This window comes from Podarcis muralis, chromosome 2 (assembly GCF_964188315.1).
Source record: "Podarcis muralis chromosome 2, rPodMur119.hap1.1, whole genome shotgun sequence".
Classification (NCBI taxonomy): Eukaryota; Metazoa; Chordata; class Lepidosauria; order Squamata; family Lacertidae; genus Podarcis; species Podarcis muralis.
Window position 1 is genome coordinate 113,679,328 of NC_135656.1, and position 23,153 is coordinate 113,702,480.

The 23,153-nt window shown below is 45.1% G+C and overlaps 2 protein-coding genes across 2 annotated transcripts in view; both read right to left on the reverse strand.

Annotated features, from left to right (window-relative positions):
• LOC144325930 (uncharacterized) overlaps positions 1-23,153 on the reverse strand; it is a 93,490-nt gene that overhangs the window by 38,938 nt on the left and 31,399 nt on the right. The gene's annotated exons all lie outside the window — the stretch shown is intronic.
• Positions 1-23,153, reverse strand: part of LOC144326056 (uncharacterized) — a 36,775-nt gene that overhangs the window by 10,772 nt on the left and 2,850 nt on the right. Inside the window, exon 2 of the mRNA XM_077921806.1 lies at positions 2,882-3,068. Coding sequence (XP_077777932.1) covers positions 2,882-2,981 — 100 coding nt within the window. The 5' untranslated portion in view covers positions 2,982-3,068. The remainder of the gene's footprint in view (positions 1-2,881; positions 3,069-23,153) is intronic.

Below are 23,153 nucleotides of genomic sequence, written 5' to 3' on the forward strand. Positions count from 1 at the left end.
ATAGCATGCATATTTATGGTAGGGAAAGGCCAAGGTGTTTAGAGCTTTTCAGAATCATATAGTAAGAAAACCAATTTGTAGGGTATGGGAGAAGTATAAAAATTTGCTTGAGTAAAAAAACACCCTGGTGGCTTTCTCCCTTGGAAGCAATATCTCTGAAAAAAATTGAATATGAGAAGTAATTGGCCAACTTATACAGAGCTGTTAACTGAAGTTGAAACCCAACTGAAATTAAAAGATTTTGAAGAGATAAGGGAAGCTGTAACTGACTGGTTACAGTACCATCAGCTAAACGATATCTTTAAGATAGACTAAAAGAACGGTTTTAGTTATGAGACATCACAATTTCAAAAAGAACTCTTAGGAAGTAACATAAAAACTTCTGTCTAAAATGTATAACTTGCTCCTAGAACGGTATACAAAAGATGAACAGGTCAAAGCAGTTATGACGAAATGGGAAAGGGACTTAGGACATAACATACAGATGGCAGATTGGGAGAGGCTTGGGAAAACAGATCTGAATTTCACAGCTTGCTGTACATGGAAAGAAAACTACATGAAAATGATGTACTAGTGGTATCTGACTCCTAGTAAGTTATCTAAAATGTATAGAGTAAGTTCAAAAATCTGCTGGAAATGTAAAGAAGAAGTGGATATCTTTTGCTATATGTGGTGTTCATGTAAGATAACAGTATCGTTTGGGGAAATGGTATATAATGAAAAAGTAGAGACATCGCCTTGCCAACGAGCGCAGTGAAAACCAGGAAGTAAAAAAAAAGGCTGGGGAGGGCACGGGATGAGGGGCAGGGGAGCGGGAGCGGGCTTTTTCCTTCTGCAGCTTGTTTTGAGGCAGGAGAGATTTGAGCATTGTCTGGGTCCCAGTGCCCCTACTCCTTTTTTATTCTCCATTCTATTGCTGCCAGGGGCTGCTTATTACTCAGACTGAACCTGATACCAGTAGCCACGTGTACAAACAACGTAGAAGGCTGCAAGGAGGAGCGCGTTTACACAGCTAATGGAGAATCCCCTGCAATCCAATTCCTGATCACTTGCTCAAATCTATCCTGCCTCAAAACAAGCAACGGAAGGAAGAGGCTGCAAACTGTTAAATGGAAAAATCCCCCAGGCACAGGGCAAATACCTTGAGTAAAATAGCAAAGGGAGGCAGGTGATTCAAAGCCAGAAGGCACTTTTAAAAGTGGTGCGTAGCCAGCAGAAGGTCCGCCCGCTCCCTAAACGGAGCAATGAGGCTGCAGAGGGACGGCAGGACACAGGAGGGGAAGGATAAAATTTAAGCAACCAGCAGCAAAAAACCCCCAACCTCAAGCTCTGAGCCACAAGCGCAGTGAAAATCTGGAGGTAAAAAAGGAAGGCTGCTGGGGACTGGAGGGCAGAGGATGAGGGAGAGGGGGAAATTACGCAAATCCCCCACGTCTCAGCTGATCCGCTGGCTCCTTGAGCCTGCACACTAAACAAACATACAGTTCCTGTCCCTCTTAGTCTCACTCTGATATACCAGTAGTTTATTAAATAGCTTAGTACAACATTTGATTCAGAATATTTTTTCCCTGTTTTCCCCCTCTGAAAACTAGGTGCGTCTTGAGGTCCGGTGCGTCTTATGGAGCGAAAAATACGGTAATATAAGGACCCATGAAAGGGATGGAGCGAAGTCATGTGATTCAGAGAATCTCATGAAATGATTATATAAATGTCTTTAATATAAACTTGAATTTGTAAAAACCAATAAAAAATATTTCAAAAAAGGGAAGTCCATAGATTGACTATGCTTTTGTTGATTGTTCATTTGCAAACCCAGAAACAGGTGCTCCTGTTTTTGAAGTTTGCATCGGAAACCGAACGTGCTCCTGACCTCCACTTTGACTGTTGTGCAGCAAATTTAAGGCCCCCCCCATCGTAATTAAGGCTTTTTTTCATCCCACTTGTATCCTTGAGCAGCTAATTTAAGTCCCCCCTCCCATTGTAATTAAAGCTTTTTTCATCCCATTTGTTCCCTTGCACAGCTGATTTAAGCCCCCACCCCCATCAATATTAAAGCCATTTCTGGTTGCAGTGTTCTGAGGAGACATTTCGTGTTTTAGTTTTTTCCTATTTTTTGCGTTTTTGTTTGTGTGGCTTTTTCATTTTTGATTGTGGTTTTTTTTTGTTTTAATTTTAATTTCTATCATCTACAATACTGTCTTATTTATTTTATGGTACAGACATTGATTATTGCTTTCATTTTATGGATCAATGGTCTTCTTAGATAGTAAAATTCATTTTAAATTGCTGTTTTAGGGGTTGTTTTTAAAAGTCTGGAAGGGATTAATTCATTTTGCATTACTTTCTATGGGAAAGAACGCCTTGGTTTTAGAACGCTTTGGTTTTGGAAGACTTCCGGAACCGATTATGTTTGAGAACCAAGGTACCACTATAACGCCTAAGATTTAAAATCCAGGAGGAAGAAAATCTGCCCCCACTACAGTGGTACCTCTGGTTACGTACTCAATTCATTCCAGAGGTCCGTTCTTAACCTGAAACTGTTCTTAACCTGAAGCACCACTTTAGCTAATGGGGCCTCCCGCTTCTGCCGTGCTGCCGGAGCATGATTTCTGTTCTCATCCTGAAGCAAAGTTCTTAACCCAAGGTACTATTTCTGGGTTAGCGGAGTCTGTAACCTGAAGCGTATGTAACCCAAGGTACCACTGTACTTTAAGAAAGGGATTCAAGAAACAAAGAGCAGCTTTGGAGAAGGCCTCACCCCTTCCTTCTTCCTGTCAGGAATTTCCTTCCATTTGTCTCCTCTCCATCTTTTCCTCTTTCTCCCTCCACCATCCATCTATCCATCTATCCCTGTCCCCATCTCCTCTCCCCTGGAACTCACCAGATTTCTCCAAGGGTCCTGGGGGGGAATGCTCAGAGGTTGTGGGGAGGGATGCGGGAGATAGCCTGACCAGGTCAGCCGTCCATCTTCCTCCTTCCATCCTGGCCAGGGTTGCAGGTTCAGTCTCAGCTAGGTTTGCAGGTTCAGCTTCCTGAGGAGCGCAGAATCCAGAGCAAGTTGCAGCTTCCTGGGAGGGAGAGAAGAAGAAGCCAAGGGAGTCTGAGAGCCCCTGCAGGGATTCTCCTGCCCAAGACATTCTGCTGTCCCTGGAGAAGCCCCAATTGGGCACCCCCTTCCCAAGAGCTCCCACCCATTTTCAAACACCTTTGGCAATTTCTTTCACCTGCCTGTCCCGCCTCCCTTCCTAAGTCTGTCATGGTATGCACATGTGGCCTGAGAGTAGATCCCTTGGAACTTAAGAGTTAGTCTGCGAAGGACTGCTCTGAATACATGGGTGGCCCTTGCATGGAGAAGAAGGAAGCCCCTTGCTTGCATCTGGACCCTCTGGGAGGGGCGGGGGATCCGCCCACTGCTCCCTCTGCCCTCGCTGTCTCCTTCTCCTTCTGCCCTGCAAACACCCTTTGCTCTTGTTGCTCAGGGGAGAGAGGCAGGAAGAGCCTTCAAACCCATCCATTTCCTCTGCAGCCCAGTGAGAGGGGAAGGAGCGGCAGCGCCTGGTTCTCTTCAGATACACACATGGTTTACTGGGATGTGAATGAACACGGCCTCTGCCTTCCATGCGGTGGGAGTGGGGGGGGGTTAAAAGTGGTGAGGAGACCCCCCCAGTCCTTTTGGGAAACAGGAGATTTGGTCAGGAGTAAACAACTTAGATGGCAAGTTCACAAGAGAAGCACTTTGGAGCACTGCTTGCTCTTACTATGTGTTTGGACCTAGAGGACAACATACACGTTTACACCAAGTGGTTCCTTAAAGAGGGCATTTCTTTAAATTCAAAGGCCATTTCTACAAAATCGAAGTCTTCTGATGGCAGCCCTGCACAGGGAGGTTTTCAATGTTTTCAATTTGGCGGGGGTTTTTTGGAAGCCGCCCTGAGTTGCTGAGGCAACGGAGTCAGATGGGCAGGCCACAAGCACATTATTATAATAATAATAATAATAATAATAATAATAATAATAATTATTCCCTCCTGCCCATCCTGCTATACATGCTGATCAAAGACTTTGTCCCAACCCCCCCACCCTTGAACGCAAGAGGGCTTCCTATTTTTACAGCTATTCTTCATATTTCTATACTGTCCTTCCTCCAAAGATCACAGGGCAGCTTACAAGAGAAAAACACAGAGATGCATAGCAGAGTAAAAAATAAAAACAAAAGTTGTGCAATCCATAGATTGTTTAATATGCCAAACGCCTGGGAGAAGAGCAATGCTTTCGCCTGTTGCCTAAAGATAAGGTCCTCCTCTGAGGGGTCTTCTGCTGGGGTATAGATACTAAATTTAAATTACAGTGGTACCTTGGGTTAAGTAGTTAATTCGTTCAGGAGGTCCGTTCTTAACCTGAAACTGTTCTTAACCTGAAGCACCACTTAAGAACACCACCACAGCGCTGCTGCTGCGCGATTTCCATTCTCATCCTGAAGCAAAGTTCTTAACCCGAGGCACTATTTCTGAGTTAGCAGAGTCTGTAACCTGAAGCGTACGTAACCCGAGGTAATACTGTAATGTTATTAATACTGTTATACTATTAAGGCGATCCTGGCCAGCAATGCCCACCCCTCTCCCCTTGCCCGCCTCCTTCCCTGCAACTCCCTTTGCACCAGATCCCTGCAGGAGGAAGCTTCTCCCCCCCCCCCCCACCTTCAAGCCCCATTTAAGAAAACAGCTCCTTTCCCTCCCTTCTCTTCTCCCCGCCCGGATCTTGTGCAGGGCCGCCTCTCCCCGTCCCGGGGCTTCTCATCCTGGACCCCCTCGCAAAGTCCCTTCCCTCCTTCCCCGCCATTGTTTTTGCACTCACCCGAAATCCCGGGCAGTGGGGGCGGGAATGGGAGCCCCCGCGTGGGAGGCAGGGAGTGACGCGCTTAATTAGGAGGCTTGATTAGGAAGAAGCCCCCTCCTCCGCCTCTGCACGATGCAGCCCCGCTTCCCACCTCCTTCCCTCCCTCCTTTGCAAGCTCCAATTTTATCTCTGCTGGTGAAGCCGGAAGTGGAAGCAACTCAGACGAGGAAGGAGAAATTTCTCCCCACGTTCAGCCGCTTGTCTGTATTTGATGATTGGGGGAAGGAAAACCTTGTAGCACCCAACCAATGGGGAGACGAGGGAGGGAACGTGTGCATAGGGAATAAAATCTTATACTTTGCCCCACTGGACTGTGCCTGCTTTGAACCCCCGCTTTTGCAAGAACGTTTTTGAACCCCCGCTTTTGAACCCCCGCTTTTGCAAGAAGACTTTTGTCCTCAACAAGGGCTTGCCGATCAGAAGGTTGGCAGTTCGAATCCCCGGTGAAGGGGTGAGCTCCCGTTGCTCTGTCTCTGCTCCTGCCAACCTAGCAGTTTGAAAGCACATCAAACTGCAAGTAGATAAAGAGGTACCTGTTGTAAACAAAATCTGCCCTTATTCCCTTATGGGGGACACAAGAGCCCTTATATTTTCCTTTGCAGGTTCTCCATCAGCAGGAGAAAATAACAGAGGCCAACCAGAGAATATTGAGAAGCAAAGCAGCTGGTAAGCCTGATCTTTGCAACAGGTTGTTCCCCTCACATGCAGGAGAAAGGAGGAGGACCCCGAACCAAGGTGTGCCTGCCCTTATATAGACCTTTTAAATTCCCTGCCCCAGAGCTCAAGACCAGCCCTCCATACATCATACATACCGTATTTTGCACCCTATAGGGCGCACCTAGTTTTTTTTTGGGGGGGGGGGAATAAAGCTTCCCCCGACCTCAGCCCCCAGAACAGGCTGCTATCCGCAAGCCTAGGCAGCCCGGCGGGAAGTCGCGCCGGGCTGCCAAGGTTTGCGGAGAGCTGCCCGAAGCCTGGAGAGCGAGAGGGGTCAGTGCGCACCGACCCCTCTCGCTCTCCAGGCTTCAGTGAAAGCCTGCATTTGCCCCATAGGACGCACACACATTTCCCCTTCATTTTTGGAGGGGAAAAAGAGCGTCCTATAGGACAAAAAATATGGTACAGCACAGAACGGGTGTAACCCAAGAACCCCCCCCCCCCACAAACATCCTACCTACATCATACAAAAGGTGGTCTGCGGCAGAAATTTGAATGTTGTTGTTTTTCCTGTCTACCAGGTTATCTGAGAATGCCTTATCTGATTGCCTTTCCTGGTAGTCTGGCCATCCCTTTGAGACGGTGATTACCCAATTCCTGAGACAATGGGAAGGTTCCCTCACCCTCTCCCTCCTTGCAGAGAATACATTTGGTCAGTTTGGGAGTCAAAATGGTTTCAGGGCGGTCTTCCTGCGCTGCTCCAGACACGTGGTCCACATATCTATGTACGTGATTGGTTGGTACATTTATGAACATTTATTATATATAAAAGACCTTAATTTTTTTTATTACATAACGCTCCAGCGGGAAGGTAAACGGCGTTTCCGTGCACTGCTCTGGTTCGCGGCTTAGTCATGCTGGCCACATGACCTGGAAGCTGTATGCCGGCTCCCTCGGCCAGTAAAGTAAGATGAGCACCGCAACCCCAGAGTCGGCCACGACTAGACCTAAAGGTCAGGGGTCCTTTTACCTTTATGATTGGTAGTAGATATAATAAAATACCTAGAAATGAGACCAGATAAAAAGGCATCAATGATCTTGGTGGATGCAGAGAAAGCATTTGATGTTTCAGGGGCATTCATGCAAATGATGAGCTTGGGTGAGAAAATATGTAGTGGTATAAAAGCGATTTATAATTCCCAAAAGGTTAGACTAATTATAAATGGTGAAACATCAGAAGCATTTAATATCTATAAGGGAACAAGACAGGGCTGCCCTCTTTCTCCTCTCCTCTTTATCACGCTTCTGGAAGTATATTTCAAAGCAGTAAGAGAAGACCTTAGAATAGAAGGAATTAAAGTTGGACAAAGGGCCTATAAGGTAAGAGCCTCCACAGACAATCTAATATTTACAACAGAAAACCCTCTGGAGCAGCAGTTTTCAACCTGTGGGTCCCCAGATGTTGTTGGACTACAACTCCCATCATCCCTGAGCTCTGGCCTTGCTAGCTAGGGGTGATGGGAACTGTAGTTCAGCAACATCTGGGGGCCCACAGGTTGAAAAAGGCTGCTCTAGAGTATTGTAGTAATATTGGAAAAAACAAGGCCAACAATAAAATACAAAACCCAGACTTAAAAGAAAGGGGAGGCTTTTCCCTTCCAGACCTCAAAATTTACTATGAAGCAGCTTGTCTGACTCGGATTCGGGATTGGATTAAATTGGAGAAAGGAGAGGCAATAGAACTGGAAGGACATGACAGCATATTTGGTTGGCATGCATATTTGTGGTATGGGGGGGGAAGTACACAAAGGACTCGACAATACTATAATAAGTTTTGAATAAAGGTATGGGCAAAATACAAAGAATTATTGGAACCCCAAACTCCATGTCAACAGTGAAAGGAATACGGCCAACATACAGAGAATTACTAACAGAACAAGAAGGAAAGTTAAAATTGAAAGACTATGATGAGATATAGGAAGATTTAGTGATGGTGATGGATATTTGTTGTAAGAAAGAAAATCAATAAAACATATTATAATAAAAGGAAAGGAAAGGGAAAAGAAAGGCATTTGGACAATTTTCACGATTCAAAATTAATAAAGAAAAAACAAAACTCCTGGTAAAAAAATTAGATATACAAGAAAAAGTAAAGTTAGAAATAGAAACAGGACTTAAAATTACTAACAGAGCAAAGTATTTAGGAATTTGGATAACCATGAAAACCATTAATTTATAGAAAGAAATTTATATTAAGGTATGGAACAAAATTAGGAAAGACTTAGAAATCTGGAGTAAATTAAAACTCACGTTGTGGGGAAAATTTCTACAATCAAGATGGTAGTTTCACCAAAAATGCAGTTCCTTTTTCAATCATTTCCAGTTCTTAATGGCTTAAATTGTTTTAAGGAATGGCACAGCTATTTGGCAAAATACATTTGGCAGGGCAAAAAAAAAAAGAGAATTAAATTTAAACTATTAACAGTAACCAAAAACAAAGGAGGGTTTGGGATGCCAGATTTTAGGATCTACTATGAAGTTGCCTGCTTGGGGGCCACCAGGTGGCGTGTTGGAAGATGGCCGACAATAACATCTCTCTGACCCATACGAGGTAATTAAGGGGCTGCTATGGGAAGTATGCAGTCTTCCTACCCCCCCAGGAGACAGGGGGGGGCGCTGCCTTGCCAGCGGTGTTCACAATGCACCCCCTGATCCGAGAGATGGGGGTGCCGAACACTTGGCACGAGCCCTCGGTGAAGTCAGATCTTCCTGACGCCGATTGCAATTAGCGCGTGCTGGTTAGCTTCAGCTTGGAATTATAATTGGAAACATACGATTGGAATGAAGCTGAAGCACATATATCAAGTAATGTTTGAGAGATAAGACTGCTGATTAATGGATCTCTGTGACCGGGAGTGACGGATGGATAAGTAAATCTTCTGATGAATCACCACTAGGAGACTGTATGTTTGGAATGAAGGGGGGGGGGTGGAGGAAAAAACTTTTTTCCCCTTTGCACGATGTGATATTAATAACCCTTCACCCCAGATAGAAATAAGATTGTTGCGTTTTTATTAATCACAAGCAGGAATTCAAGAACTGTGTGGGATGGATTATAACAGGAGAGAGGATTGGTGAACGGTGAGAAAGAGGAAAATTTTCATGATGCAGTTAAAAAATGGCATCTCGCCAAGACAGGCTTGCCGGAGAAAGAAGGACAGGGGGAGGAGAATCAGGATTATTCGAAAGACAAGGAATGTTGGAACGCAAACTTGACCTTACAGAGCCTCCTGACTCATTTGATTTATTTGGCAAGCCTGAGAAAAGTAAAGGACAGACCGAAGATTAATTTTTTTATGGAAGCGCTGAACAGTGATATGATCTTTGGACAGTACAAAACCCACACAAAGGATGCCTGTTTTCAATCTGCTTGTGAAAATTATCAGAGATCGCAAAGAAAGGAATATACGATAACAAGAAGAGAAAGAAAGAAATTAAAGGACTATCTGGGTTGAACTGGATAGAACTGTCTAATTAAAGCAGTAATATAAGTGATGTTTGGACTCGTTCAGAGTTTTGGACTCGTGCGGAGCTTGATGTATGGGTACCCCCAACAAAATTTAAAATTTGGCTGTATAATTTGAAACTAATGTGATTTGGATAATGTGATGTGATTGGCCTGTTAATAAAAATTAGCTCAATGAATGGATGATCTTGAAGAATACTAAATTATTGGATATTGAGGGCTGGAATAATATAGTGGGGTGTCACGGCTACCTGGGTTATAATAAAGCAAAAATCCACAAGGGATTCCTAAATCACATTATTAAATTTGGGAAAGGAACAAAAAATTATTAGAACCAAAAACCCTATGGTGGTTGTCACCAATGGAGGCAGAGGCAGTAAAAAGAAAAAATATGGATTCAAATTGGTTGACGTATAAAGATCTTTTAGAGGAAGTAAATAGTAGATTACAAATGAAAAAAATATGAAACAATAAGACATACAGGAATAGGCTGGTTTCAATACCATCAATTAAATGCAATTTTTGAGGAAGACAAGAATGTAAATGGATTTGATACAAAATTATCCGAAATAGACAAAAAAATGATTATAAATGATGATAAAAATTTATCCAAAATGTATAAACTATTATTAAATTGGCACTTAAGAGACAACGAGTTTAAAGATGTCATGGTCAAATGGGCACAAGATATCGGCCATTCAATTGATTTCGAAAACTGGGGAAACTTATGGAAAAGAGACATAAGATTTACAGCATGTTAAACCCTCGAAATGTACCAAAACACCAGTGGAAAGTGTTGGAGGTGCAAACTTAAAGAAGAGAATTTCTTCCATATGTGGTGGACGTGCCCTAAAATTAAATAATTTTGAGATACCATTAATGAAGAATTAAATAAAATGTTAAGACATACTTTCCCAAAAAAACCAGAAATGTTTTTTTGGGCCTATTAACAACAGACACCCCAAAAGAAACCAAAAGAATATTTTTGTATGCAGTAATGGCGGCCAGGATAGTAATGGCTAAAAATTGGAAAAATAACATAACATCAACAAAAGAAGAAAGAGTTCTTAAATTGTCAGGATATCTTGAATTGGCCAGACTTACAGGTTTAATAAGAAGTTATTCTAATGAGAAAATAAGGAGAGAGTGGGAAGTCTTTATAAATTATACGAAGAGAACCGATTTCCAGATTCATACTTGGCTTAGTTTAGAATAAAAATCTCACAGGTAATTAGAATAATTCTCCAAAAAATTAATCATTACAGACAACCAGTGATATGAAGAATAAAGAGCCACATGGAGTTAGTTAGAAGTCATTCCCCCCTACTTTTTTGGTGTTTTTGTTCTTTTTCCTTTTTTGAAGAGAATATAATGTTTTGTATTTTTGATTGCATATTATGTTTAGATCCTTGTAATTTTGTTTTTGCATTTTCTTCTGTTTTCTATTGTTTGTTCGTTTTATTCAATGCTTGTTTGTGTGATGTAGAAGTATAAATTAAGAAAAAAAGAAAAAAAGAGGGTCACCAAATAGCATGGCCCCCCCATTTTAGTTTGAGGACTATCCCTGCCTCCGGGTCTGGTGTCATTTGGATGGATACTGGAATCAGCAAGGGAGACCCACATGACCCGAAGTGCTGCGTTCGTAAAGTAAAGGAAGGATTGGACCCTGATTAAAAGCAAGACACGAGGTTTTGACCAGCAAGGCTCTAGGAGAAAGTGCGTAAACCACACCCCTCGCCAGGCCATTTTATTAGCAAAGAATCTTTTACACAGTGCTCGTAAGAACCAATCATATTTCCTCTGAGCATTTCATCAAACCCACGTGGGGAAAAAGTTACACTACAACACTAATTAGCATGCATATATTTTGGGGTAACTAAGTTGAGAACTACAAAGGGGTAGTAAATAGTTGAGAACTACAAAGAAGAGCATCTGGCAACCCCGAGGTAATAAACAAGCAGTACATATGATAAGAAGGATGGCCAGGAGGACAGTGACCATTATCCCCTTAATGTGAGATCTGTTTGCTGGCCCTAAGATTAACATCCTACATCAAATAAACTTGCCCACTATCTTTGATGACCCAGGACGCCTGCCTGTCTAAGCAACTGGGCTGTGTACGTGACAAGAGAAATGGGCAGCAAAGGCAAAAGGGCATGGAAAGGACATGAATGTAGAATCTTATGGGATTTAATCAGAAATTATCGTCAATATATCAAACCCAGTCAACACAATGTCTTCATTGTGGACACGATGGCTTGATGTATATTTTATAATTCCTCATGGTAATCCCATCTGACTCCTATACCGAAGGTACTGCTATGCAATGCCAGGTCAATGATTCATAAGACCACTGCCATCCATGACTTGATCGTGGATGGAGAACTTGACCTGGCATGTGTAACAGAGACCTGGTGGGATGAAGCAGGTGGACCTGTCCTTGCCGCTGCTTGTCCACCAGGTTTCTCTTACGCACAGCAACCCAAGTCATGTGGGCAGGGTAGGGGTGTGATTTGCAGTGATTTGTAGGAAGTCATTAATTTGCACCAGGTGTCCTATTGGGAAGACCCAGTTCTCTGAGTGCATGTTCTTGAAGTTGGACAATAGGGGCAGTACAGGATTCCTTTTGGTGTACCGACCACCCCGCTGCACCAAGGATTCCCTGCCCAAGCTGCTTCAGGTCGTGGCAGATGTTCTCCTGGAGACACCTAATTTGGTTGTCCTGGGGGATTTTAACATTCACGCCGACACAACCTTACAAGGGGCCTATTGGGACTTTGTGGAAAGCATGGCCTCCATGGGCTGTCCCTAAATACGTTTGTCCCAACTTATAGTCGCAGAAATGCCTTAGACCTGGTTTTTCTCCTCTATGGATGTTTGTGATCTGACACTAAGTAAAAGCGAAACTAAATAAATAAAAAAGCAAAACTAAATAAGTGCCATGTTCAGATCACTTCCTGGTGCAACTGGACTTCTCCACAACCCTTCCCCTCTGCAAGGAGGTGGGTTCAATTTGGATGGTCCGCCACCGCCACTTAATGGATCCAAATGGTTTCCAGAGAGTGGCAGGGGATGTTTTATCCCATGTTGATGGCCTTTCAGCTGATTCCCTGGTGGCCTGCTGGAATGTGGAGTTAACCAGGGCTATTGAGTATCTGGCTCCAAAAAGCCCACTCCGATTGCATGGAGACCAGACAGCCCCATGGTTTTCCAAGGATCTGAGGGCAACAAGACGGCTAGAGCGCCAGTGGCAGAAACCTCATTCTGAATCTGACCGGACACGGGTTAGAGCTCAACGTTGAGCCTACCAAATGGCGATAGCGAAGGTGAAGAAAACCTTCTTCACCCCCTCTATTGCATCTGCAGAAAACAGCAGCAGGAGACACTTTCAGGTGGTTTGCAATTTAATGGAACCATCTCTCCAATGGCGCCTGGTACAGGCCACATGATAAGATAAAGTCGCTCAGATTCAGAGAGGTAGACTCCTCCGTGGGGGCAGGGCGGGGGCAGGTGAGTGCTAGAGTCCTGTCTAGTAAAGTTGCGTGGGATCAATTCCAATCTGTTATGTCCGAGGATGAGTGAAACCAACCACCTGTCTCCTTGATCCTTGCCCATCCTGGCTCATAAAATCTAGCCGGGAAGGGATGGGGGATGGGCTCCATGGGGTGGTGAATGCTTCTCTCTGTGAAGGAGCCTTCCGAGACACACTGAAAGAGGCAGTTACAGTGGTACCTCTGGTTAAGAACTTAATTCGTTCTGCAGGTCTGTTCTTAACGTGAAACTATTCTTCACCTGAAGCACCACTTTAGCTAATCGGGCCTCCTGCTGCCGCTGTATGATTTCTGTTCTCATCGTGAAGCAAAGTTCTTAACCCAAGGTAATATTTCTGGGTTAGCGAAGTCTGTAACCTGAAGCGTATGTAACCTGAGGCACCACTGTATTAAAGTGCTTCTTAAAAAAAATATCTTTAGATCCAGCCAATACGGCCACCTATCACCCAGTCTCAAATCTTCCATTCTTTGGCAAGGTGATTAACTGGGTGGTTGCTGAACAACTCCAGGGACGCCTGGAATATGTGGACCATTTGGATCCATTCCAGTTGGGATTCAGGCCTCATCATGCGACTGAAACTGACCTGGACACGATGATTTCCGGCGGGCTAGGGACAAAGGTGAGAGCTGTTTCCTAGTTCTGCTGGATCTTTCAGAGGCTTTTGACACCATTGGCCATAACAATAAACAAACACTGCCAAATTCTTTTCTGTACATCCAGAGACTTGACAGTAATCTTCACCTCCCAGGATATTTGGTAAAACCTGAGTGGAAAACTCCATACATTTATATGGTTTCCTGCCTGTGTGAATTTTCTTATGGATATTAAGGTCTTCACTCCCTCTTAAGCTCTTTCCACGTTTCATAAATCTGGTTTTCCCCATGTGAGTCAGCGGATGTTTACTAAGGTTCCATATTGACTTAAGCTTCTCCCCTGTGGGAGTTCGCCAATGTAATGTAAGTTTAACCTTCCTGTTGAAGCCCTTCCCACATTCAATACGTTCCAATGGTTTCTCCCCTCTATGAGTTAGTTGGTGTATTCTAAGTGCTCTACTGTAGCTGAATCTCCATCCACGTGCCATACATTAAAATGGTTTCTTCCCCGTGTGATAGTTGGTGTCTTAGAAGGTGTCTATATGGATGGAAGCTCTTTCCATATTCAGTACATTTAAATGGTTTCTCCCGTGTAAGTTCGTTGAGGTTTCCTAAGGTCTCCAATTTCACTGAAGCTCTTTCCACATTCAATACATTCAAATGGTTTCTCAGCCGTGTGAGTTTGTTGATGATTTCTAAGGTTTCCAGTTACACTGAAGCGCTTTCCACATTCAATACATTTAAATGGTTTCTCCCCCGTGTGAGTTCGTTGGTGTATTCTAAGTGTTCTATTTTGACTGAAGCACTTTCCACATTCAATACATTTAAATGGAGTCTCCCCCGTGTGAGTTCGTTGATGTTTTCTAAGGCTTCCACAATCATTGTAGCTCTTTCCACATTCAATACATTCAAATGGTTTCTCCCCCGTGTGAGTTCGTTGGTGTATTCTAAGGTGTCCATTTTGACTGAAGCACTTTCCACATTCAATACATTTAAATGGTTTCTCCCCCGTGTGCGTTTGTTGATGTTGTCTAAGGTTTCCACTATTATTGAAGCTCTTTCCACACTCAATACATTCAAATGGTTTCTCCCCTGTGTGAGTTCGTTGGTGTATTCTAAGTGTTCCATATCGACTGAAGTTCTTTCCACATTCTATACATTTAAATGGTTTCTCCCCCGTGTGAGTTCGTTGGTGTATTGTAAGTGTTCCATATCGACTGAAGCACTTTCCACATTCAGTACATTCAAATGGTTTCTCCCCCGTGTGAGTTCGTTGGTGTAATCTAAGTGTTCCATTTCGACTGAAGCACTTTCCACATTCAATACATTCAAATGGTTTCTCCCCCGTGTGAGTTCATTGGTGTATTCTAAGTGGTCCATTTTCACTGAAGCACTTTCCACATTCAATACATTTAAATGGTTTCTCCCCCGTGTGAGTTCGTTGGTGTATTCTAAGGTTTCCATTTCGACTGAAGCACTTTCCACATTCAATACATTCAAATGGTTTCTCCCCTGTGTGAGTTCGTTGGTGTATTCTAAGTGTTCCATTTTGACTGAAGCACTTTCCACATTCAATACATTTAAATGGTTTCTCCCCCGTGTGAGTTTGTTGGTGTATTCTAAGTGTTCCATTTTGACTGAAGCACTTTCCACATTCAATACATTCAAATGGTTTCTCCCCTGTGTGAGTTCGTTGGTGTATTCTAAGGTGTTCACTTCTACTGCAGCTATTTCCACATTCAATACATTTAAATGGAGTCTCCCCCGTGTGAGTTCGTTGGTGTATTCTAAGGTGTTCACTTCTACTGAAGCTCTTTCCACATTCTATACATTTAAATGGTTTCTCCCCCGTGTGAGTTCGTTGATGTTTTCTTAGTGCTCTACTTTCACTGAAGCTCTTTCCACACTGAATACATTCAAATGGTTTCTCCCCGTGTGAGTTCGTTGGTGTATTCTAAGTGGTCCATTTTCACTGAAGCACTTTCCACATTCAATACATTTAAATGGTTTCTCCCCCGTGTGAGTTCGTTGGTGTATTCTAAGGTTTCCATTTCGACTGAAGCACTTTCCACATTCAATACATTCAAATGGTTTCTCCCCTGTGTGAGTTCGTTGGTGTATTCTAAGTGTTCCATTGTGACTGAAGCACTTTCCACATTCAATACATTTAAATGGTTTATCACCTGTGTGAGTTCGTTGATGTTTTCTAAGAGTTCCATTTTCCCTGAAGCTCTTTCGATAGTCAGTACATTTAAATTGTTTCTCCTCTATGTGAATTCGTTGATGTGTCCTCAGTCTTCCACTGTGACTAAAGCACATCCCACATTCCATGCATTTAAACTGTTTCTTTGTTCTTCCCAATGAATTCACAGATGGCTCCATAGAATTCTGGCCATCATCTTCCTCACCTGTTTGGGAGTGGGGAGGAAGGGGAAGAGAATCCTGTTAAGACTTACAAGAAAGGAACCTAACACACGTCAATCGCAATATGCACCTTCTCCTATTTTAACACTATTTTAACACTCCTATTTTAAGAAGCATAATTGCCTAGGACCACGAGGGCAGAGCACAGACATCAGTCTAATCCTCTTTTTTCAAGCTATCCAAATTGTTGGCCATCATTCCTGTAGGATGGAATTCCATAGATTAAAAATGCAGAAATACAACTAAGAACACTTTCGGACCACAAATCAATAATTCTTGAACTAAAAGGCGAGAAAAATACTCCATTTAGAGTATTGCTCATATTTTGGGCAATAGAATGAAAGGTGTTTTAGCAGAAAAAATTCAGCACAATCAGGCCTGCTTTCTACCAGGATGTCAGATGAAGGAAAATATTGTTACGATATAGAAGCAATGCAGCTGCGAGCTGCTAGCTTGAAAACATCACATGATGTTGGGACTGTCCGTGGGAAACAGAGGGACAGTCAATTCAGTGCGAAGCACCGGAATTAGCTCAGAGTGTAATATGAGTTGCACAGGAAGTACAGGAAGTGTTTGTCACTCGACTGCTGGAGCTTGAAGAGAGCAGTCATGTTTTTTGTAATGCTGCAAAGACAGAAATAAAGGCATGTAAATACGTTTCTGTCTATCTCTTTCCCCTGCTGGGGGGGGGGCAAGAAAGAGGGGGTGTGTTCTTCTCACGTTGAGAAGGATCGCCTATCGCGACCTCTGCCTGGATCTCGCTGAGGAATGCAGACAGGGAGGTCAACAGGAGATCAAGCCGGGTGCCTGGAGAGTTGCCAGTTACTACTCATATAGGCTTCAATCCCGACATCTGGTAGCACGGACCTGATGGCATCGATCCATGAAAGCAGCTAAGGAGGTTGATAGATCATAATTCATCCTCTGCAAGGAGATAAAGAAAGAATGTGGTAGCGAGCAGATGGGAAGCTACAAAGGGCAGCTGAGCACCGGAGGAGGCGTTTTTGCTGATAATACGAGCAACGAATTCCCTCAAGGTATGGTGATCTTATGGCTGTGAGAGTGAACGTGAATTGAAGCATTCTTCGGTTCACTGAGTGTCTGCTTTTGGATGAAAACAGCCCTGAGAAACAGCCCGCATTTTTCGCATCCCTGAGGCTTGATAAGCTTTCTAATGCCGGTCAGCCAAGGCCAAGTTGCTAAGCAATGAGACGTGTATGCTTTCAGCTTCCTCTAAGCTAGTTAGCTTGAAAGGGAAGTGGGAAATTACAAGCCAAGTGAGGCTGGGACTGTGAGAGGCTGGAAAAACACTGGTGTTTTGTCTATTATCTCACTGCTCTTGGAGGGATTTTCTGAAGCAGCCTGCGCTTAGCTGCCAGGTGCAAGGCAGTAAACAACCCAATAGACTTTTGGATTTTACAGGCTCGAGAGTGAGAGCTGAGGCTTGGATTCAAAATGGATACCAAGAAGGGGGGAGGCTTACCTTACCCACCTCCACTGACTAATGGCAATTATTCCTTATGGTCTGTAACAATGAAAGCCCTGCTTCAGAATCAGAGGATTTTTGGGGTGATTGATAATCCCATCCCTGCTGCACCAACGCCAAGTTGGAATTCACAGAATGTGAGAGCCAGGACGGCCATAATTCTATGTGTCTCTGATTATCAACTTGTGCATATTCAGGATTTGGAATATGCGTATGAGATTTTGCAAACGCTGCATAGAATACATAAAAGAGATGCTGGTTCTTCAGCGTTGCTGCATTTTGAAAAGCTGACCAATCTAAGGCTAGCCCCTGATGGAGATGTCCAAGCGCATCTGACAGAGATGAAATTCTTACGCCAGCAGATGGCGCAACGCAATTTCCCTCTAGAGGAAGAGATATTCTGCTTCATGATTATTAACAGCCTTAATCGGACTTATAAAACTGTTGCAAGTCAGCTGGGTTCTCTACCTGCCGCAGATCTTACGGTGGAAAGAATTTGTGCCCTGGTTTTGAATGAGAGACAGACTTGCTGCAATAGATGTCAAAGACAGGGGGACAGAAGCTCGGAGTTCTGACACCCCCACTGCTACTGCTAGTGAAGAACAGGCTGTTGCTTTGAACGTTGTCCGTTGTTACAATTGTGGACAGACTGGGCATCTTCAGCGGAATTATAAGAAGCCACGTCAACAGAAAGGAGTTAAGGGGAGCTCTGCAAAGCCTGAGGCGTCAGGCAAAAGTCGTACCAAGTCCCAGGTGAAACCTGCAAAAGCATTGCTGTCAACAAAAGCCAAATTTTCAACGGAGAACGCTTTTGTTCTTGACACTGGTTGCACGCAACACATGACGTTGCGCCTAGAACTGTTTTCAATGTTTAAGAAGCAAAGCTTCACTGTGAAACAGGCCAATGGCCAGGAGCTGGAAGCAACCGGGTTTGGAACTGTGTATCTTGAGAGTCTGAACTTGACTATAAACAATGTCTATTTGGTTCCTGATTCAAAGTTCAATCTGCTGAGTGTTTCGCAGATCACAAAGAAAGGACTGATTTTGTCCTATGATAGAGAAAGCTGCAAAATCTTCAAAGATGGAGAGCTGTATCTGTCTGCCAGAGAGAAAGATGAACTGTATTTGTTGATTTTGATCAAAGTGATTGCATAAATTGTAATGCATCTGAGTCCAACATGATTTCTTTTGCAGGTATGACGAAGGACGTCCAGAAGGCGACGAAAGTAACTAAAGCTTTTCAGCGAGTATATGCTGATGTGATTGGTCCTCTAGCACCATCTAGAGGCAATGCAATATATTATCTTGTGTGTGTGGATTATTTCTCTCATTATGTGTGGTTATACATATTGCAGAAACCACAAGAAGCCTTAGAAAGGTTTAAAGAGTTTTGTGACAAAGTTAAAAATGTTTATGATGCTAACATTGATTGTCTTTTCACAGATGAAAAGCCAGCTTTTCTTTTACAAGATTTTCAGGATTTCCTGGATAAGCAAGGCATAAGGCACAAGACTGCTGTTTCTGCAGGAACATGGGACAAAAGTGGCTGTGTGCAAGTGAACAAAGAATTGCAAAATGGGATGAAGGCGCAATTGCTGAGTTCACATTTGCCACATGAGTATTGGGCTGAATCTTTATTGTGTTTTTGTTACACTTGGTTGAGAAAGGTTTCAAAAGGTTTGGGAAGTTCTCCTTTTGAAAAGCTATTTCATAGAAAACCTTCTGTTGCCCATTTTAAGGTTTTTGGGTCTCATGTGAAATCTGATGCTCCAGGTGGAGTAAAGCAGTGTTTCCCAACCGGTGTTCCGCGGCACACTAGTGTGCCGTGAGACACCGGCTGGTGTGCCGTGGGAGGGAGGCGGGCGAGTCGGGCGCCTAGGAGAGAACAAAACCAAGTGAGCAGCGCGCGAGAGGGAAGCGACCCGAAAAAGAAGCGCGTTCGGAGTCCGGAGGCACTTTTGGGGCTGCGTACGAAGGGAGGGGGGGGGGCACGGACGGCGGAAGGGGGCGGGGCGCGGTTGCAGAAACCCGCCAATGCTTCCACCTCATTGGGAAAGGGAAGGGGTTGGGCCACCTAAAACTCTCCGCCGGGGCCACATCCTGCCTCCCAGCCCCCTTTCCTCCACCCACGGAGGGAGGGATGTTTTTAACACACCCCCCCGCTCACAACCCTTTGGTAGCGTTTCTCCAATCTGAGGCGAGCGCCCGCCGACGCCCCCTTCCCCTGCTCAGTCGCGCAAAAACCGAAGTCTCCTCCCTACCCCTTATTCCCTCAAACCCCGTTTCCATAAGGGGGGGGGGGAATAACCCCTTCCGTCGCGCGCGAAGCCCAGCTCCCTCCGCCCTTCGCGGTCTCCTCAGCACTTCAGCCAGCCGTTTACACTCTCGGAGCCACTGGGCAAAACTCGCTCTCAGAAGCGCGCGCGCGCAGAGAGAAAGAGAGAGGGAAACAAAGTTAACTTGTGGGGAGAGAGAAAGAGCGAGCGGGAGCTAACTTGTGTCCAAAGGCAGATACAAAGTAGCCCCCCCCGCCCCGAAGGCGACCTCTCTTGCTCTGCTCCTCTGGGGTGGGGAAACCAACTCCACCACGCGGAGCAGCCCCGAGGCGGGGAATTTCGCCCCTTCGTAATGTATGCATGTAAATGAGGCGGGCGCAAGGGGTGGGCGCGGAGAGGAACTCGCGCCTCTGAGGCCGCCGCCTCCTTCTCCTCCTCCTCCGCCCCCCCCCCTCAAACCCAGGCGGCGGCGGCGGCAGGAGGCAGCAGCGGCAATAACAGAAGCAGCTGCGCTGACAACAACACGTGTTCGCTCGGGCACCATGGAATTCGAGGAGCTGGGGATTCGGGAGGAGTGCGGCGTGTTCGGGTGCATCGCCTCCGGCCTGTGGCCCACGGAGCTGGACGTGCCCCATGTGATCACGCTGGGGCTAGTGGGGCTGCAGCACAGGTAGGGGACACGGCGGTGGGGGGGGGAGACGGTCTGGGGAAGCGGGGGGAGGGTGGGTTGCTTGCGAGACAGCGGAGGAGGAGGAGGCCGGCATGTCCGGGCAGCAGCAGCAACAGCAGCAGCAGCAACTCCCGGCGACGGCTCCTCCTCCGCCCGCTATCGCCGCCGCCTCAGCTGCCGCCGTCCCTCAGTCCCTCGCTCTGCTGCCTCCTCCCACCCCGGCAAGGGGAAGGGAAAAAACTTTCACTTTTGTGCGTCCCTCCCGGCGTGACGCTGCGCGCTGACGTCACGGGGCGGGGCTTTAATGGTGGTGTGCCGCGAGATTTTTTTCCGGTAAACAGGTGTGCCGTTGCCCAAAAACGTTTGGGAAACACTGGAGTAAAGAATGCTAGAGGCATTTTTGTGGGTTATGAAAAGGGTCTCTACAGAGTACTTTTGTCTGAATCTGGTCAGGTGATTCTCACAAAATTTCTAGAGTGCGCTCCTGAACAGGAGAGAGTAATTGTTCACACTTTTCCCACTGAGGACAATTCAGATGATGATGATGATTTTACTGATTACAGTGGTACTGAGAGTAACAGTGATACTCGAAGAGCTCAGTTGACACAGTCATTGAGAGGAAATCTCACACAATGGCTAGACCTTCACAGGTGAAGGATGAACCACTGTTTACTATTGGAACTGGTTCTCCCTGGAAAAGACCCTAATGTTGAGAAAGATGGAGGGCACAAGGAGAAGGGGACGACAGAGGACGAGATGGTTGGATAGTGTTCGCGAAACTACCAGCATGAGTTTGACGAGTCCAAACTGCTGGACTCTGCCAAAATGGCAAAATTAGCTCAGGAATCAAGAAAACAAGTACTTTAAAAAAGAATGGGGGAAATTTATAATTTACCTATGAGATTACTGCACGCAAATCAAAACGTTAGCTGGACTTTAGGAATCACTTGTAAATAAGTTTATGGACAATTTAGATAAATGAGAACTGTGGAGAATGTATCTATACAGTGGTACCTCGTGTTACGTAACCCTCTGGTATTTTTCCGGGTTTTGCCACTCGCACGCGTAGAAGCACTTTATTGTGCCGCGTGCGTGTACAGAAGCAGTCCTCCGGTTTGCATCTGTCAAGCTCCAGAACAGATCCCGTTTGCAACCGGAGGTACCACTGTATGTAGTTTTGGACAAATTACCGTATTTTTCGCTCCATAGGACGCACTTTTTTCCTTCTAAAAAGAAAGGGAAAATGCCTGTGCGTCTTATGGAGCGAATGCACTGGACCGGAGCCATGGCTCCCGTCAGTCAAGCAAAGCGGGATCCGCTTACAGGGCTTCTGTCCCACTTTGTGCGGTTCTAGCTTCACTTGCTTTACAGCGAGCCTCAGCTAGCAAAGGTCCGCGTGTTCCCTAAATGGAGCGATGAGGCTGCAGAGGGACAGCAGGGCACAGGAGGGGTTGGATCGGGGAGGATAAAATTTAAGCAACCAGAAGCAAAAAAACCCCAACCTCGAGCTCTGAGCCACGAGCGAAGTGAAAACCAGGAAGTAAAAAAAAAGGCTGGGGAGCACACGGGATGAGGGGCAGGGGAGCGGGAGCGTGCTTTTTACTTCTGCAGCTTGTTTTGAGGCAGGATAGATTTGAGCATTGTCTGGGTCCCAGTGCCCCTACTCCTTTTTATGCTCCATTCTATTGCTGCCAGTGGCTGCTTATTAGAAGAAGAAGAAGAAGAAGAAGAAGAAGAAGAGTTTGGATTTGATATCCCGCCTTTCACTCCCTTTAAGGAGTCTCAAAGCGGCTAACATTCTCCTTTCCCTTCCTCCCCCACAACGAACACTCTGTGAGGTGAGTGGGGCTGAGGGACTTCAAAGAAGTGTGACTGGCCCAAGGTCACCCAGCAGCTGCATGTGGAGGAGCGGAGACGCGAACCCGGTTCCCCAGATTACGAGACTACCGCTCTTAACCACTACACCACACTGGCTCATGCTGAACCTGATACCAGTAGCCACGTGTACAAACAAAGTTGAAGGCTGCAAGGAGGAGCGCTTTTACACAGCTAATGGCGAATCCCCTGCAATCCAAGTCCTGATCACTTGCTCAATCTATCCTGCCTCACAGCAAGCAACGGAAGGAAGAGGCTGCAAACAAGCAACGGAAGGAAGAGGTGGGGGGGAAACCCAGGCACAGGGCAAATACCTTGAGTAAAATAGTAAAGGGAGGCAGGTGATTCAAAGCCAGAAGGCACTCTTAAAAGTGGTGCGCAGCCAGCAACAGCTGCAGAAGGTCCGCCCGCTCCCTAAACGGAGCAATGAGGCTCCAGAGGGACGGCAGGACACAGGAGGGGAAGGATAAAATTTAAGCAACCAGCAGCAAAAAAAACCCCCAACCTCAAGCTCTGAGCCACGAGCGCAGTGAAAATCAGGAGGTAAAAAAGGAAGGCTGCTGGGGACTGGAGGGCAGAGGATGAGGGAGAGGGGGAAATTACGCAAATCCCCCACGTCTCAGCTAATCCGCTGGCTCCTTGAGCCTGCACACTAAACAAACAAACAGTTCCTGTCCCTCTTAGTCTCACTCTGATATACCAGTAGTTTATTAAATAGTTTAGTACAACATTTGATTCAGAATATTTTCCCCGTTTTCCTCCTCTGAAACCTAGGTGCATCTTAAGGTCCGGTACGCCTTATGGAGCGAAGAATACGGTAATATAAGGACCCATGAAAGGGATGGAGCCTCATGAAATGATTATATAAATGTCTTTGATAGAAACTTGCATTTGTAAAAAACAATAAAAATATTTCAAAAAAGGGAAGTCCATAGATTGTTCTATGCTTCTGTTGATTCATCATTTGCAAACCCAGAAATACGTGTTCCTGTTTTTGACCTTTGCCTCGGAAACCGAAGGTGCTCCTGAGCTTCCATTTTGACTGTTGCACAGCAAATTTAAGTCCCCCCCATCCTAATTAAGGCTTTTTTTCATTCTGTTTTACCCTTGAGCAGCTAATTTAAGTCCTCTCCATCGTAATCAAGGCTTTTTTCATCCCATTTGTTCCATTACACGGTTAATTTAAGCCCCCCCATCA